The 14063-nt window shown below is 37.5% G+C and overlaps 1 protein-coding gene across 7 annotated transcripts in view; it reads right to left on the bottom strand.

Moving 5' to 3' along the window:
• The window catches only part of PPHLN1 (periphilin 1), a 159581-nt gene extending 145524 nt beyond the window's left edge, over positions 1 to 14057 (bottom strand). For 2 of the 7 annotated variants that reach the window (XR_007456643.1, XM_049625311.1), the window contains exons 1-4: positions 13965 to 14000; positions 6123 to 6287; positions 4198 to 4240; positions 1317 to 1408 (exon numbers count right to left, since the gene is read on the bottom strand). Coding sequence is in view for 6 of the 7 variants with exons in the window: in XM_049625311.1 (XP_049481268.1) it covers positions 1317 to 1408; position 4198 (93 nt within the window). In the remaining variant the exon portion in view is untranslated. Of the gene's footprint in view, positions 1 to 1316; positions 1409 to 4197; positions 5113 to 6122; positions 6288 to 13964 lie in introns of those variants that run through there. The other 5 variants (XM_049625312.1, XM_049625313.1, XM_049625308.1 and 2 more) reach the window with 4 other exon arrangements.
• Between the last annotated feature and the right edge of the window lie 6 nt (positions 14058 to 14063).

The raw sequence follows: 14063 nt of genomic DNA, 5'->3' as shown, positions 1-14063 counted from the left end.
CAATCTCATCAAAAGTGGTATTTCCACCGTGCTTAATGTTTTTCTGCTTCTGTCTCTTGGTGATTGCTTGACAGCTTTGATAATTAGGACAGAGGCAGAAGATACCAATTCAATCTGGGCCTTTCTGCTCCGAATGGTCAGTTTCACTGTAATCCTCAGACCCTTCTAATCACGGGTTACCGTGGTGATGTCATCACCAACCTTTACTGGAGACAGACGCAGGGGGCTGATCTTGGGGACCAGGGCAGACATGGTACCAACTTCCCCACTGATGCACCTCAGGTATACACTTTGATCACTTTGGGACTGGAATCTCAGACTTTGGCAGCATGGTGGAGGCAACTGGGGTCAGGATGAACCCAGATTTAGGACAACTGCACCTTCACCTCCTCCAAGCCAAAAGCCAAAGAGCCCATCTTTCATCATTTTAGATCAACCCCCACCTATGCTATAATTGAGGCCAAATGACAATGCTGAATGTGACATTACCAATCTAAATAGGTTGTAAGATTTACTTCAAATATAGAAGTAAAAAAACAACATATAAACAAATATTTGTTCCCTATGATAGTGTATAATGGATCCATAATATATCTACATACCATCACCACAACCCAAATCCCCTGATGCTTAGAATGTGCCTGTGCAAAAGTTTAAGACTGACAGCTTCTTGACCTTCTACAAACCTTCCTTTGGGTCTCTGCAGAGGATTTTGGGGAAAGAGTACATATATTCATTCAATAAACACTGAGCTCCTACTATGTGCCAGGTACTAGATGGTGCTGGGAATACAATAATAAGCAAAATAGCAAGCTCCTTGAGAAAAGGTCTCATTAAAACTTCCCAATTCCCAGAGCAACAAAGAGACAAACAGTAGGACAGTACACCAGAAGCTGCCTGCCTGCCGCTGAGCTGCCCCTACTTTTTAATTTCACTTTTTAATGTTTCCAATTCGCAAACATTTTTAGGAATAAAGAAAAATAGGTGACAGCTAAGAGTAGGAGCAGATGCTCAAATACTCCTTCATTAACTGATGGTCTACCTTTATAAAACCTCCATTTTCTTCACAAATTCAATTCAATATAAAAACTTTCCATTTTAGAAATTTATTTCCATATTTAGAAATCTATATAAATGAAATATTGCCTTTTATTTTCAAACTTTTAACTTTTAAAAGATAAACTTAATGTGTCTATATTTCAACCTAAACTGGTAAATTTTTGGCACTAAAAGATTTTGTTAGGAGGCCAAGCTTTGGTGTACAAAATTCACTTCCATACTAGGTTGCGAATTATTCTACATCATTAGCAACTTACACTGGGGTGACTTCGAGGCGGTACTCGTTCTCTTGGAAGTCTTTCATAGTCATATCGTCCCTCAGACCACATTTCATCTCTTCTGTAAGCCACTAAACAAAAAGGAACCAAAGAATTACAGTTTTTATGTTTTTAGGAAGTAGTAGAGAAGATTTAAAAAAACAAGTAGTTATTTTCCAACCAGTATTTTCCAGAGATACTTAATGAAAACAATATAAGTGACCAAAAGAAAAAAAGAATGATTAAGGCAATTCTCCCTCCAAATAATTTTGAAATGTTCTTTTAAAAAAAATATAATAGAAAGCTCCACCTTCCATTTTGAAGGCTATTTAAAGCTTCAAAGAGCTGTTCCCATCAACTATAGTAAAAAGATCCCTAAGACCCCCAATATTTCTTCATTTTTATAGTAAAAATTAGAAAAGATTCATTCTCCTGAATAACTTAAAACTCTGATCAGCAAGCAATGCTACTCCTATTTCTTGGTGGATGGTTTCTAGAACACTAAGTTTTTTGTTTTTCTACAGTCTTGGAGCTTATCTCCTCTATATGTTCAATGAAATGGTTAACCAAAAAAAAGTGTTAAAAACTTTAAGTGTTAAATCCTATAAAAACACACTCAACAAACCCCAAAATAGAGCACTCTCGATTTTGCTTTTAATACCATAGATTTATTTTAATGCAGAGACACTCTCATAAAATTTGAAATTAAAAGTTCTATCAACATTTTTCACATTTAGGGTGCAGAGAGAGGCTTCCTACTTTGACTGAGAGCTGATATGTTCTGGGTGGAGGGCTAATGCAGGAAGAAGATGAGAAAAGGGTGCAGGAAATAGCCTGAAGGTCATTTCTATGAAATCGCAATACAATAGATCAGTGGTTGGCAAACTTCTTTGTAAAGGATCAGACTAATATTTTCAGCCTTGCAGGTCACAGGTCTCTGTCATAACTACTCAATTCTACTGTTATAATATGAAAGCAGCCATAGACAATACATATAAATGTAGCAGTGTGGTCATGTTCCAAAAAAATTTTTATTTACAAAAACAGGCAGGCAGCCCACAGGCAGCAGCTCAATAACCACCAGAGTAGATGAGAAATGGTTAACAGGGCAGAACCAGGAGAAAATGAAGCAGGTTCTGACCCAAGAACTATGAACTATCTGATATGTAGAAGGATGATCACGAACAAGAACTGAAAATGGGACTGGTACTAACTCAGGGCCTTTTAGTACATAGAAAATAGAGCAACAAGTCCAGCTCTAGTCCGCACAGTTGTGAAGAAGGAACATTTCTCAGAGAAGATACATGTCAAAAGATTTTTGGTGGCTCTTTATGACGTAGTAACTCTAAAGGGGAAAAAAGAGATGACATCCCATCTTGGCAATACAGAATTCTATGGTCTAAGAAAAAAACAAAGCCTAAAAGATTAGGGCAGTATTTTTTGACACTATCCATAGTACAAACAATCTTAATTTTCTCTGTAAAAACAAACCTACAATATTTTCTAATACAAATAGACCTAATAAAATGAACTAATGCCAATATGCCTAGAAAAATCTTAAGTCGCAAATTAGCTCTAACATTAATCAACCTGAATTCCAGGTCCATAATCAGACGTCATTAAGAATGTTATTTCAAAGTAACCAATCTTTTAGGTACAAGACCTGATGGAAGCTTGGAAGTTGAAAAAAAAAGAAAAGAAATTGTCAAAATTACTCCACCTATCCCACTTTTACTGAATCCATCATTTATCCTACTTGAGAGACAGTACGGAGAAATAACAGCAACCAAATGAAACCAAATCACAGAAAAAAAAATGAACACAAAAGAAAAATGCACAAATGATATGAAGTCAGTTCACAAAAAGAGTAAATACAATGACTCAGTCTTTTGAAAAGATGCTCAACTTTCTTCAAAATAAGAAAAATGAAAATGACAACTATAATGGAGTACTAATTTTCACCCAAAGCTCTGCAAAAATCAAACTCCTTTGACTAGAGTAAGAAAAGCAACACTCTCCTATATTAACGAAACAAGTATACTTTGGTACAGACTGGGGAAAAAAACTGGCAATTAACATTAAATATTAAATGCACATATGCTTTGACCTGGTAATTCAACTTCTATGTATACTTCCATAGGTGAACAGCAAAGACTGAAAGCAACCTAAAATGATGGTCAGGAGGGTACAGAATAAATAAAATGTTGTACATTCATATAAAGGATCATTATGCAAGCCATTTCAAAGAAAAGTCACCCCATATATAATATAGAAAGAATGCCGAGATACACTGGTAAGTAAGAAACAACAAAGGGTAGATTAGTATGTTGAATATGCTGCCACTCTGGGAAAATATAAAGACAGGGTATGAATATATATGCAAGTGCACAGAATACTTCTGGGAGTATAAGCAAGAAAAGGCACAGTGCCTGCCACTGGGGAGAACTGGGTGGCTGAGTATAGGAAGGTGAATATTTTCAAGGCATGTTTTATATACATCCTATGACCCATAACAAAAATAAAGAACTATATTTAAAGGTCTTGGAAATCGTTCAATAAGCATCTCAGTCGAAGGCACATGTGACTCTAGATCTCAGGATTTTGAGTTCAAGCCCTATGTGGGGTACAGACTAAAATAAAACTTTACAATTTTTTTTTATTTAAAAACATAAGCATAACGTGTAAAGTGATGGCAAAAACTATGAATATAAATTAATGAACTTAAGGAAAACAAGTAAAAGATTCTGTAATTAATGAAACAAAAATAAACTACAAGAGTTCTAAGGAAATACTATATAGATTCTTAACTAGATATAACACTACGATATTAAAATTACTGGCTTCCCACAAAAAATGTAAGAATAACTACTATACTACTTACTTGAGTACTTTCAGGAATCAAATATAAAGTTTTCAACAATCTCCTGTAGGAGGGGGGGAAAAATACAGACATAAGGATTTGTGTCTGTATAAATCAACCAATGGAGAAAAATAATTAACCCTTCATTATTTGTATAAATAAAACCCTAAGAGCAAAAAAGTATGACCATTAGTAAGCCGAACTCCCTTCAAACACATTTTTAAAAATAGAAGAGATTATTTTGACCACAAGAGGCCACCCAAGTTTCATAAGAATAACCTAATTATATTAAAAGAATTCTCCTAATTTTGCCAGTTCAGAGCTGGGCAGGACAGTTTTCTTACCCTTATCTTTGAAAGAACTGCTTGAGATTTTTAAGGCAATTTTCATCTAGAATATTAAGAATGCTGGCTTTAAAATATCTCACCTATTAAAAAAAATCTAGTATCCTTAATCTGGAAATCCCCACAGTTTTATATTGGCAATAAATAGTCCCATGTTCAAAAATCATCCCAAAATCAAGGCAAGAATCATCAACTCATCAAAAAATACTATATCTACTAGATAAAAATTTGATGAAGAACTTTTTGTTTAGATTTGAGGACAGTTGACACCCAACATTACATTAGTTTCAGGTGTACAACATGGTAATTACACATTATGCTCTGCTCACAAATGTAGCTACCATCTGTCACCATATAGCACTATTACAATGTCATTGACTATATTCTCTAGGCTGTGCTTTTTTACTCCTGTGACTTCATTCCAGAACTTGCACCCTGTAATCTCCCATGATGGAGAACTTTTAAGACTTTCCCCCAAAAGAAATAAAGTGCACTGAGCAAGTTTAGGTAAAATGAAGACAGTAACAACAAATAAGTAATGTGCATATCATGATGGAAATTGCAAATCTATGAACCAGTCTTATCTTAAAAAAAAAAAAAAAAAAAAAGTGGGGAATCTAAGTCTACTCAAGCCTGTAGCTCTATCTACCACTTTACCAGAAACTCAAAGGATAGGAGTGGCTCTACTGGAAAGACTAGGCCCATTTAATTGCTACATAGAAATTTTGTGCTCACTAGCCACATGCAAAAATAAAGTTCTTTTTTACAGTCTTAAATTTAGAGGTCACTCCTGATCTAGTTCCTTTTTCTGCCTGGAAGTCTACAAGACAAATAATAGAATTTTATTGTTATTACCTCAAAAGATTTCTACTTTAATTAATCAATCTACAATTTACAGAAGCTTAAAAAAAAGTAGCAAAGAAAGTAAAATTGGAAACAAAGCAGCAAGTACAAGGCAAAATTAAAAATATAAGAATTCAAAATAGAATGCCTAGAATATACATCATCAAGAGACAAGAGACCAATTAAATGTATTTGTGAAAGAGTTAAATATGAACAAAATCAATCAAAGCTAAAATCTGGAGATGACTCATCAAGTGGAAGCAGAAAAAAGCCAAAATAAATGTACATTATCTGATAGAAACTTACCATTCAATGAGTATGTTGTTTTAGTTTGGGAAGATGAAAGTGTTGGATGGGAGTGATGGTTGCAACAATGTGAATGTACTTATTAATACCCATGAATTGTATATTTAATGGTTAGAATGGTAAATTCTATGTGTATTTTAACACAGTAAAAGACAAAAACAGAAACATGAATTTATCTGGCAAACTCCCAGATGAATTTGCTGAATATAACTACCACTTCTGTAGGGTATCAATCTGTATATTAAACTTAATTTCTACTAGAAACAAACAGCAACAATGAAACAGCTACTCATTGCACTAATGTTACTATAATTTCAATTCCTACAGTTAATCCTAAAACAGTTTTGCATATTTAACTCCATGTTTGATGATGCCCCAGTGGAGTATTCATCTTACAGGGAGCTATCGAAATCAGTTAAATGTAAAAATGTTTAGTAAATAAATTCTCTTTACTTTAAAAAGTTGAGGGGCACCTGGGTGGCTCAGTCGGTTGAGTGTCTGACTCTTGATTTCGGCTCAGGTCATGATCTCATGGTTTGTGAGATAGAGCCCCGCCTTGGGCTCTGCGCTGGCTGACAGAGTGGAAGCCTGCTTGGGATTCTCACGCGCACGCACTCTCTCTCAAAATAAATAAATATAAACATTTAACAAATAAGAAATAAAAATAAAAGAAAGATCTTAATTTAAAATTTCACTTACTATACACAATTGAATAATTCTATAAAAGGAAATTCGTTTCCTTTACAAAAAATAATAAATTGCTTAAATGTCTGTAATACAATGATTAAATATAAACATTAGACTATACTCTTCTGTAACAATTATTTCATTTTTTAAAGCTATCTCTTACTGGTGAGTATGCTAAATATTGACCTCTTTACAGAATATACAGGTATCTAGTTTTTAGATGTACTCTTACTACACCTATTAATGTTTTTACAAAACAGCACTATCAGAATACAATGCTTTATTATCTAAATTACCATATATTTTCAGAATAAAGAGTATAAAAATAGTAGAACACTACAAAATGGTAAGACTAAATACAGCTTGGTGGATTAAAATAATTATCATCCACCAGTATTTAACACTTCAAAAATTCAAACAGCACTGGTGAAGCCCATGTCAAATTATAAAACATCCCCTATTCTTAAGAAATCTATATAATTAGGCAAACAGGAGTATAAATAGAATATTCCATATGCAACCTTGTACTGTTAGTAAAACAAAACAGAAGACACAGTTTGAGGATTACATACAAAAGAAAAGAAATAATATTAGGCAGTAAAGAAGATAGGTCATAAACTGAATCTTGAATTAAGACAACAGAGAAGAGAAAAGGTAATCTTTTCAACAACCTTCTGATTAGCAGCATATGTTATTTATGACATTATCCAGATTTAGGAAATTGACCCATTCCACAACTAGAAGCCAATCATCTAAATTTAAACAAAATGCTCTCACTGAAGTGATCATATTACTTACCGTGTAATCACTTCACTAATCTCCCATTAGTGGAGTCTCAGAAGTACTCCAGTAAAGTTCTCTGATCCAAAAGGATATGAAAACTGAAGAACAGAACTGAAAAATGGAAGGACCCTCTATATCACAATAAGGCAGAGAACAGAATTAGAATTCAGTATGGAGAACATAAGCTTCATCTAGAAGTTTGCTAAGAACTAGTTCTAAATTATAAAAATTGCATTCTCTTATGCCATATTCATTAGAGTATGTTTAATATACCATCATGGTATATTTAATCCAGAAAAGAAATAAACCTTTCTCAGAACACTCCACTAAGCCAACCATTATTATGTTAACTTCAGTTGAGGGGTAAGAGGATAGGGAAGATTGGAATTTGGTCATAGTAGCCTAGAAACTGAGAAAACACAAAGTCACAGACAATAATCCTTGTGTCAAACCATTCACACTTTGAACCCACAGTTAGATCTATTTTCCACCTTATCCAAACTGGTTATGGTAGCAGTAATTTTTCAACTTATCCAAACTGGTTCTAGTAGCAGCTTAAACTATAGAATAACTGTGCACACTGCTCTTTTTGGCTCTAAACACAATTAAAAAAAAAAAAAAACTCAGAATAAAAAAAAATAGCTTTCCCTCCTCTCTAAACCCATTCCTTTCACTCTTTATTTTCATTAATAACTACTTTAACAGCAAACCATGGTTAGTGAATAGAAAAGCCCCATATGACCTCATACTCTAGATGAGCATTAGACCTTTGCACAGGCAATTCCAACCCCCACTCCTACCCCAACCTAGAATGCTTTTCTCCAGGTATCTGGTTAACTTCCTCATCCCTCAAAATTCACCTTCTTAATGTCACCTGTCTACCAGACCGCCCTAAATCATCGCACTAGTTATCTAAGATATTATGTAAATTATTTTTGATGCATATTATTGGTCCCTTGCTACTAAGAATATGAACTATATGAAAGCAGGGATCTCTATGTTATTCAATGATTAATATTAAGCACCTAGAACAATTTGCACAATGTGTTCAGTGTTCATGGAGTCAATTTATTAATGCTGGTAATATGACCCCTCTAGATAAATGATTTCACTTCCATCCTGACTCCATTCAAGCAGATGTCTCACAGACGTCTGCAATTCAACATGCCAATGGTTCACACTTCTCAGAAACCTGCTTCATCTCCTGTGTTCCCCATTTTAGTCAATGACACCACCAGGTACCCAACAGCCCAAATCAGAAACCCGAATCACACAAGACCCAGAACTTTTCATATTTAACTATTCATTAAATCCAATTATTTCTTTCACCTCAATATATAAATATCAGATGTTCCTAGTCTAGCCACTGGACTCCCCAGTAGTAAAACACTGGTCTCCCTGCTTCTTCTTCACTCTAGAAATTGTAGCCAGAATGCTCACCCTGGTAAGACATCTGATTTAAAAATCTCTCAGTGGGTCCCCACCAGGGTTGAATGAGGATTCAATCCTAACCTTAAAAAAAGGCTTATTTGTGATCTTGCTTCGGCCTTTCTAGCTTCACCCCCACCATTTCCCCAATAGTCTCCAGAACCTCCAGACTTATCAAACTTGTTTTTGTTCTGTAAGTGTGCCACTAAATCTCACCACCACAGTTTTGCATGCTTTTCCTCTGCCTAGATCTTAGCTGCATTCACCCTCTACTCTTCCTTCAGGATTCACTTAAATGTCAGGTTCTCTTATATTCTCCAGAAAGAACAATGTTGTTCTTTCTTTGGGCCTCTTGAAGTATCTTGCTATGACAGTACTATATAGCGTCATATGCAATTTACTTTTCTTCCACTCCTTCCTCTCAAACTCAACACTACTGCAAAGGCAATGACTGTGTGCCTCTCTTACTCCTGTTGTTTAGCAGGGTAAAGGTGTTTATTAAATACTGGCTGAATAAAGACATATTATTCATGACCTCCACATGAGCCATTCTGGGGAACCTGAATACTGATTTATACCTTTTAATTACAGGTTCCCCTGCTATCTCAAGTTCAATTTATGCCACTTTGCTTTTGCCAAGACCTACATTAGCACCTGTTTACACTAACCAAAAGAAATCAAAAGAAGATTTTTGCTTTTACAAAACATTAATTACCTCTTTCTTTAATGCCACTCAGCTTACGAAATGTTTTGGGGAGTGGGGCAAACACGTATTCAGAAAACTTCCAACGAGCACTATAAGATTATGGTTCCTGGGCACCTGGATGGCTCAGTCATTGGAATATGGGACTCTTAATCTCAGGGTTGTGAGTTTGGGCCCCATGTCGGGTATAGAGATTACTTTTAAAAAAGTAAAATCTTGGGGCGCCTGGGTGGCGCAGTCGGTTAAGCGTCCGACTTCAGCCAGGTCACGATCTCGCGGTCCGTGAGTTCGAGCCCCGCGTCAGGCTCTGGGCTGACGGCTCGGAGCCTGGAGCCTGTTTCCGATTCTGTGTCTCCCTCTCTCTTTGCCCCTCCCCCGTTCATGCTTTGTCTCTCTCTGTCCCAAAAATAAATAAAAAACATTGAAAAAAAAAAAAAATTAAAAAAAAAAAAAAAAAGTAAAATCTTAAAAAAAGGTTATGATTATGGCTCCTACCACAATTCTCATGACACTAATGCCACTTCATTCTTGAGAAAAAGGTATCAATGAGAATCCTTTAGTTCTAGCACCTAAAGCAGTGCTTACCACTGGCTGCACATAAGAATCATCTAAAGAGCTTTAAAAATACCAATGCTTAGGCCCCGTCCTCTGAAATCCCTATATAAGTGGCCTGGGATGGAACACTTCCACTTTTCAAAAATTTTAAACTACTCTCATCTCAAGATGAGATACACTGACCTTAAAGCAAGGTAAACATTTTCCATACACCCTAAATTGAAACAAGAAGCTCTTAAGGACTGCCTTGAGTCTAAAAATTAGATAATACTATTTTTATTGAAAAATGTTTTAAATTCCAGAACTAAATTAAAAATGTATTTTTGAACATATTGAAGGTCTGTGGAAAAAAAGACTAACACGAATGCCAATTAACATGGTCAAAATAGAGCAAAATATCTACTAAAATTAATCACTGTTCAGTGGTCATGGAGAGAGAAGCATAGGAAAGTTAGTTAAAGCCAAGAGTGTCGCCTGGGTGGCTCAGTCGGTTAAGCGCTGGACTCTTGATCTTGGCTCAGGTCATGATCTCATGGATAGTGAGTTCGAGCCCACACTGGGGTCTGCACTGACAGCATGGATCCTGCCTGGAATTCTCTTTTTTCTCTCTGCCCCTTTCTCCCCCACCCCTCTCTCTCTCTCAAAATAAATAAACAAATATGGAAAAAAAATTTTTTAAAAAGCCAAGTTAAATAAAGTCTTGAGAGACTGTTCAAATGTGGATGTATGATGGTAGAATCTGAAAGAAGGTAAAGGAATTATTATGGAAGATGTGCCTGAGAAAGATGGAACTGACCAAAGCAGATTTGCATTATAAAGGAATGGGAAAAAAGCCTGCACAGGAATAACAGGCTTTCATTTTCTTCCCTTTAGTAGATATTATCTCTCCTAACCCACATAAAGCACAGAGGCTCTGAAAAGCTCAAATCACAGAGCCAAAAGCCTGGAATCAGTCAAGTATGCATAACTTTTTTTTATGCTTATTTATTTTTTAAGAGCGAGAGAGACAGAACATGAGAAGGTGAGGGGCAGAGAGAGAGACACAGAATCCAAAGAAGGCTCCAAGCTCTGAGCTGTCAACACAGAGCCCGATGCGGGGTTCAAACTCCTGAAACGTGAGATCATGACCTGAGCCAAAGTCGGACGCCCAACCAACTGAGCCACCCAGGCGCCCCATGTATGCATAACTTTAAATCCCAAGCACCTTCCACCATATCGCATTGCTTCACAAAGGTAACAGGCAAAGACAGAACAAATTCAAGGGCATTAAATGCTCAAACAGAGGAAAAAGCTAGAGAAGTTCACTGTAGGCTTTTAAGTCTAGAAATAAGTTGCAAGAAAAATGTCATTCCAGAAGACTGACCTGGCAGTATACAAAATAGATTAAAGAAGAAAGAGACTAAAGGTAAGGAGACCACTGATTGCTTCAGAATAACCATATAACTTAAAGTGCTGCATTACTAGTTTCACAATTGACTTTTCAGTGCTTTAAGGATACCTCTTATGTAAGCCCCACTGCAATGTATTAAATGCTTAGGAAATTCCTGATTGTTCAGTGTAAATGATCAAGTAACTGAAATTATACAAGTAGACAAAAATACCAGATGTTTGCCTATCTATGCTTACAAATCTAAATCTTACTGCACATCAGTCTTAACTGATGAGCCTCCTTCCAGTCTTTCACCCTCTATTTCACCTTTAAAAAGGGATATTCAGTTAACTTTGCTGATACATCATCCACACCTGAAGTTTCCCTGATCAAGAATCCAGATTGTTTCACATTAACTAACTGTAACAAATCCAAACTCCTCTGTCCTTCATATGATCCTTCTATCCTCTCACCTAAACTCCAGTTCTCCCCAAAAAGATCATTCATACCAGCTTCCTCACTATGCCACAAAGTAACACACACCAGCCTGGAGCTGTTTGACATATTTTCCAAAATACAATACCTCTTTCCATTCTCTCATTCAACTTCAAACCATCCATGAAGACTCAGCTCAAAATCTAGTATTCTCCTCAAAGCCCATTTCTATACCATACCAACACTAAAGCAGATTCCAAACTGATGACTGGTAGGCCACATGACACATGTGTGACCCAGGTTTGTTTGTTTTTTTCTTTAAAAGTTTATTCCATTGACAACACTTAACTGGCAGAGATCACTTTTAAAAACCATGTTTCCAACTGTTATTGAAACAACTACATGCTCTGGCAACACTGGGATCATGTTCACACAGCCACTATCAGCTGAAGCTAAATAGCAGCCGACCCTTTTCCAAAGCTTCTTCCATTTTAAAGTCAAAGGACATGTCAACTGCTTGACTTCTGAGACTACCTGCAGCAACTGCAATCAAAGAAATACCTGGGGGCACCTGAGTGGCTCAGTCAATTAAGCATCTGACTTCGGCTCAGGTCCCCAAGTGTGGCTCTGTGCTGACAGCTCAGAGCCTGGAGTCTGTTTCAGATTCTGTGTCTCCCTCTCTCTGTGTCCCTCCCCTACTCATGCTCACTGTCTCTCTCTCTCAAAAATAAATAAACATTTAAAAAAGAAAGAAAGGAAGGAAGGAAGGAAGGAAGGAAGGAAGGAAGGAAAGACCTGCCTATTAGGCACCAGTTACAAAAATTAACAAGACAATTAACAGTCCCTCCTCCACAGCCTAGCTTAGTAGAGAAGGCAAAGAGAGAAGCAATTAAATATGATACATGTGTTCAGTAATATGATGAGGAAAGTTGAGGGCACTTAGCACATGGCAAGGGTACCTAAGTCTCTCGGTGGTGGGGGGGTGGGGGGCGCCATTTACAAAATACTCCTCAGAGAAAGTCAAAGGAAAACTGAAAACTTTAGCAGGTGTAGGAATTCTCCACAAAGAGGTAGAAGAAAGGTCAGAGAAATCAAATGCTGCAGAGAGAAAAGAACCTCCACAAAAACCCTGGGGGCAGGAAAAATATTCTGAGGAAGCGAAATTAGTTCTGTATGGCAAGAGCCATCACTTAACCTTAAATGCAGGTGTTAGAAAAAGGGCTCAACTGAAAGGGCTGAAGGCAAAAGCAAAGTGTTAGTTATGGTCAGGAGATAAAAGAATTTCCATAAAGAGGTTGACAATGTAAGAATTTGTTAGGCAGGGAATTAGAAGTTTCAGTGGGCTCAGCTGTTGTGTTGAGGGGCGAAATGTGTAAGAAAAGGAGGGAGAAGCAGTGATAGCCTAAGGGAGAGGAAGTACAAAGCAGCATGGGAATGAGGGTGTAGCACAGAAGACCAAAGGGGCTTACATCTTGGGCGGTAACCAAGAATAACGGGGATGTGAAACATGGCAGTTTTGGCTGGCCACAAGTTTGCCAAGAGAACTAGTCCCAGCGGTCCCCTGGCGGACATGGAGGCATTCGGGCCTCTCAAAATTCAGCTGCGCCCTGGATGCACTTCCTTCTTTCTAGAAGACATCGACTTCAATCTGGATTGATTGTGCAGACTCCAGGAGAGGCTCTAGATTCCAGGCTGCTGGCACGCAGACTCCCAGGTAATGGTTACAGGCCTGGTCTGTGTGTGCTGGTGGGCAGAAGTATAAGCTACCTTGCATTAGTTTCTGATTTTTCTGTAGGAATGATGGGCCCGTTTACCTCCTCTCAAGAGAAAAAGCAGTGTGAGCCCATTACAGATTTACAGGATGAAAAAAGGCGCCAAGAAGTCCAACATTTGTCCATATCAACACTCAAGATGAGTCATTCTGTGAATTCAAGTTGACCTTGTCTCCCAACCAGACTGAAATATCCGCCAGAAAAAGGCCTGTTTTACACTTTTTTTTGTAGCTCTCAAAGTGCCTAAGACTGAACTGGGTACATCGAACACATTCTATAAATTTATCGACTTCCTAACTCATCTTGGGTCACTGAAGTTACATAGTTCAGTCCTCTTTCTGCATAATAAGGAGCTAAAGAGAAGCAAACCTGTGCCTCAGACTCAACAGTTTCCTTTATCCAAACTCCACTGCGTCTCTACACCCTCAACCGCAAGGGCACGATTCAAATGCAACGGGAGTCTCCAAGTCCCGCCACAGAAAACACCCGCCCGCCTGCTCTCCTTGAGCGTAACGGCCCGCGCGCTCGGCCCCGTGCACCTCGGAAAGGTAAAAGGCGCTCACCGACTCTGGGCCACCGGGAGACCCCGTAAATGTAGTCGTCCGCTCGTCGCCGCTCGCCTAGCCAGGCACTTCCGGCGCGCTCAAGGACGTAAGCAAGAG

The sequence above is a fragment of the Panthera uncia genome, chromosome B4, assembly GCF_023721935.1.
Source record: "Panthera uncia isolate 11264 chromosome B4, Puncia_PCG_1.0, whole genome shotgun sequence".
NCBI lineage: Eukaryota > Metazoa > Chordata > Mammalia > Carnivora > Felidae > Panthera > Panthera uncia.
The sequence above is the reverse complement of the archived record's forward strand: the minus strand, read 5'-3'. Positions and strand labels throughout refer to the sequence as shown.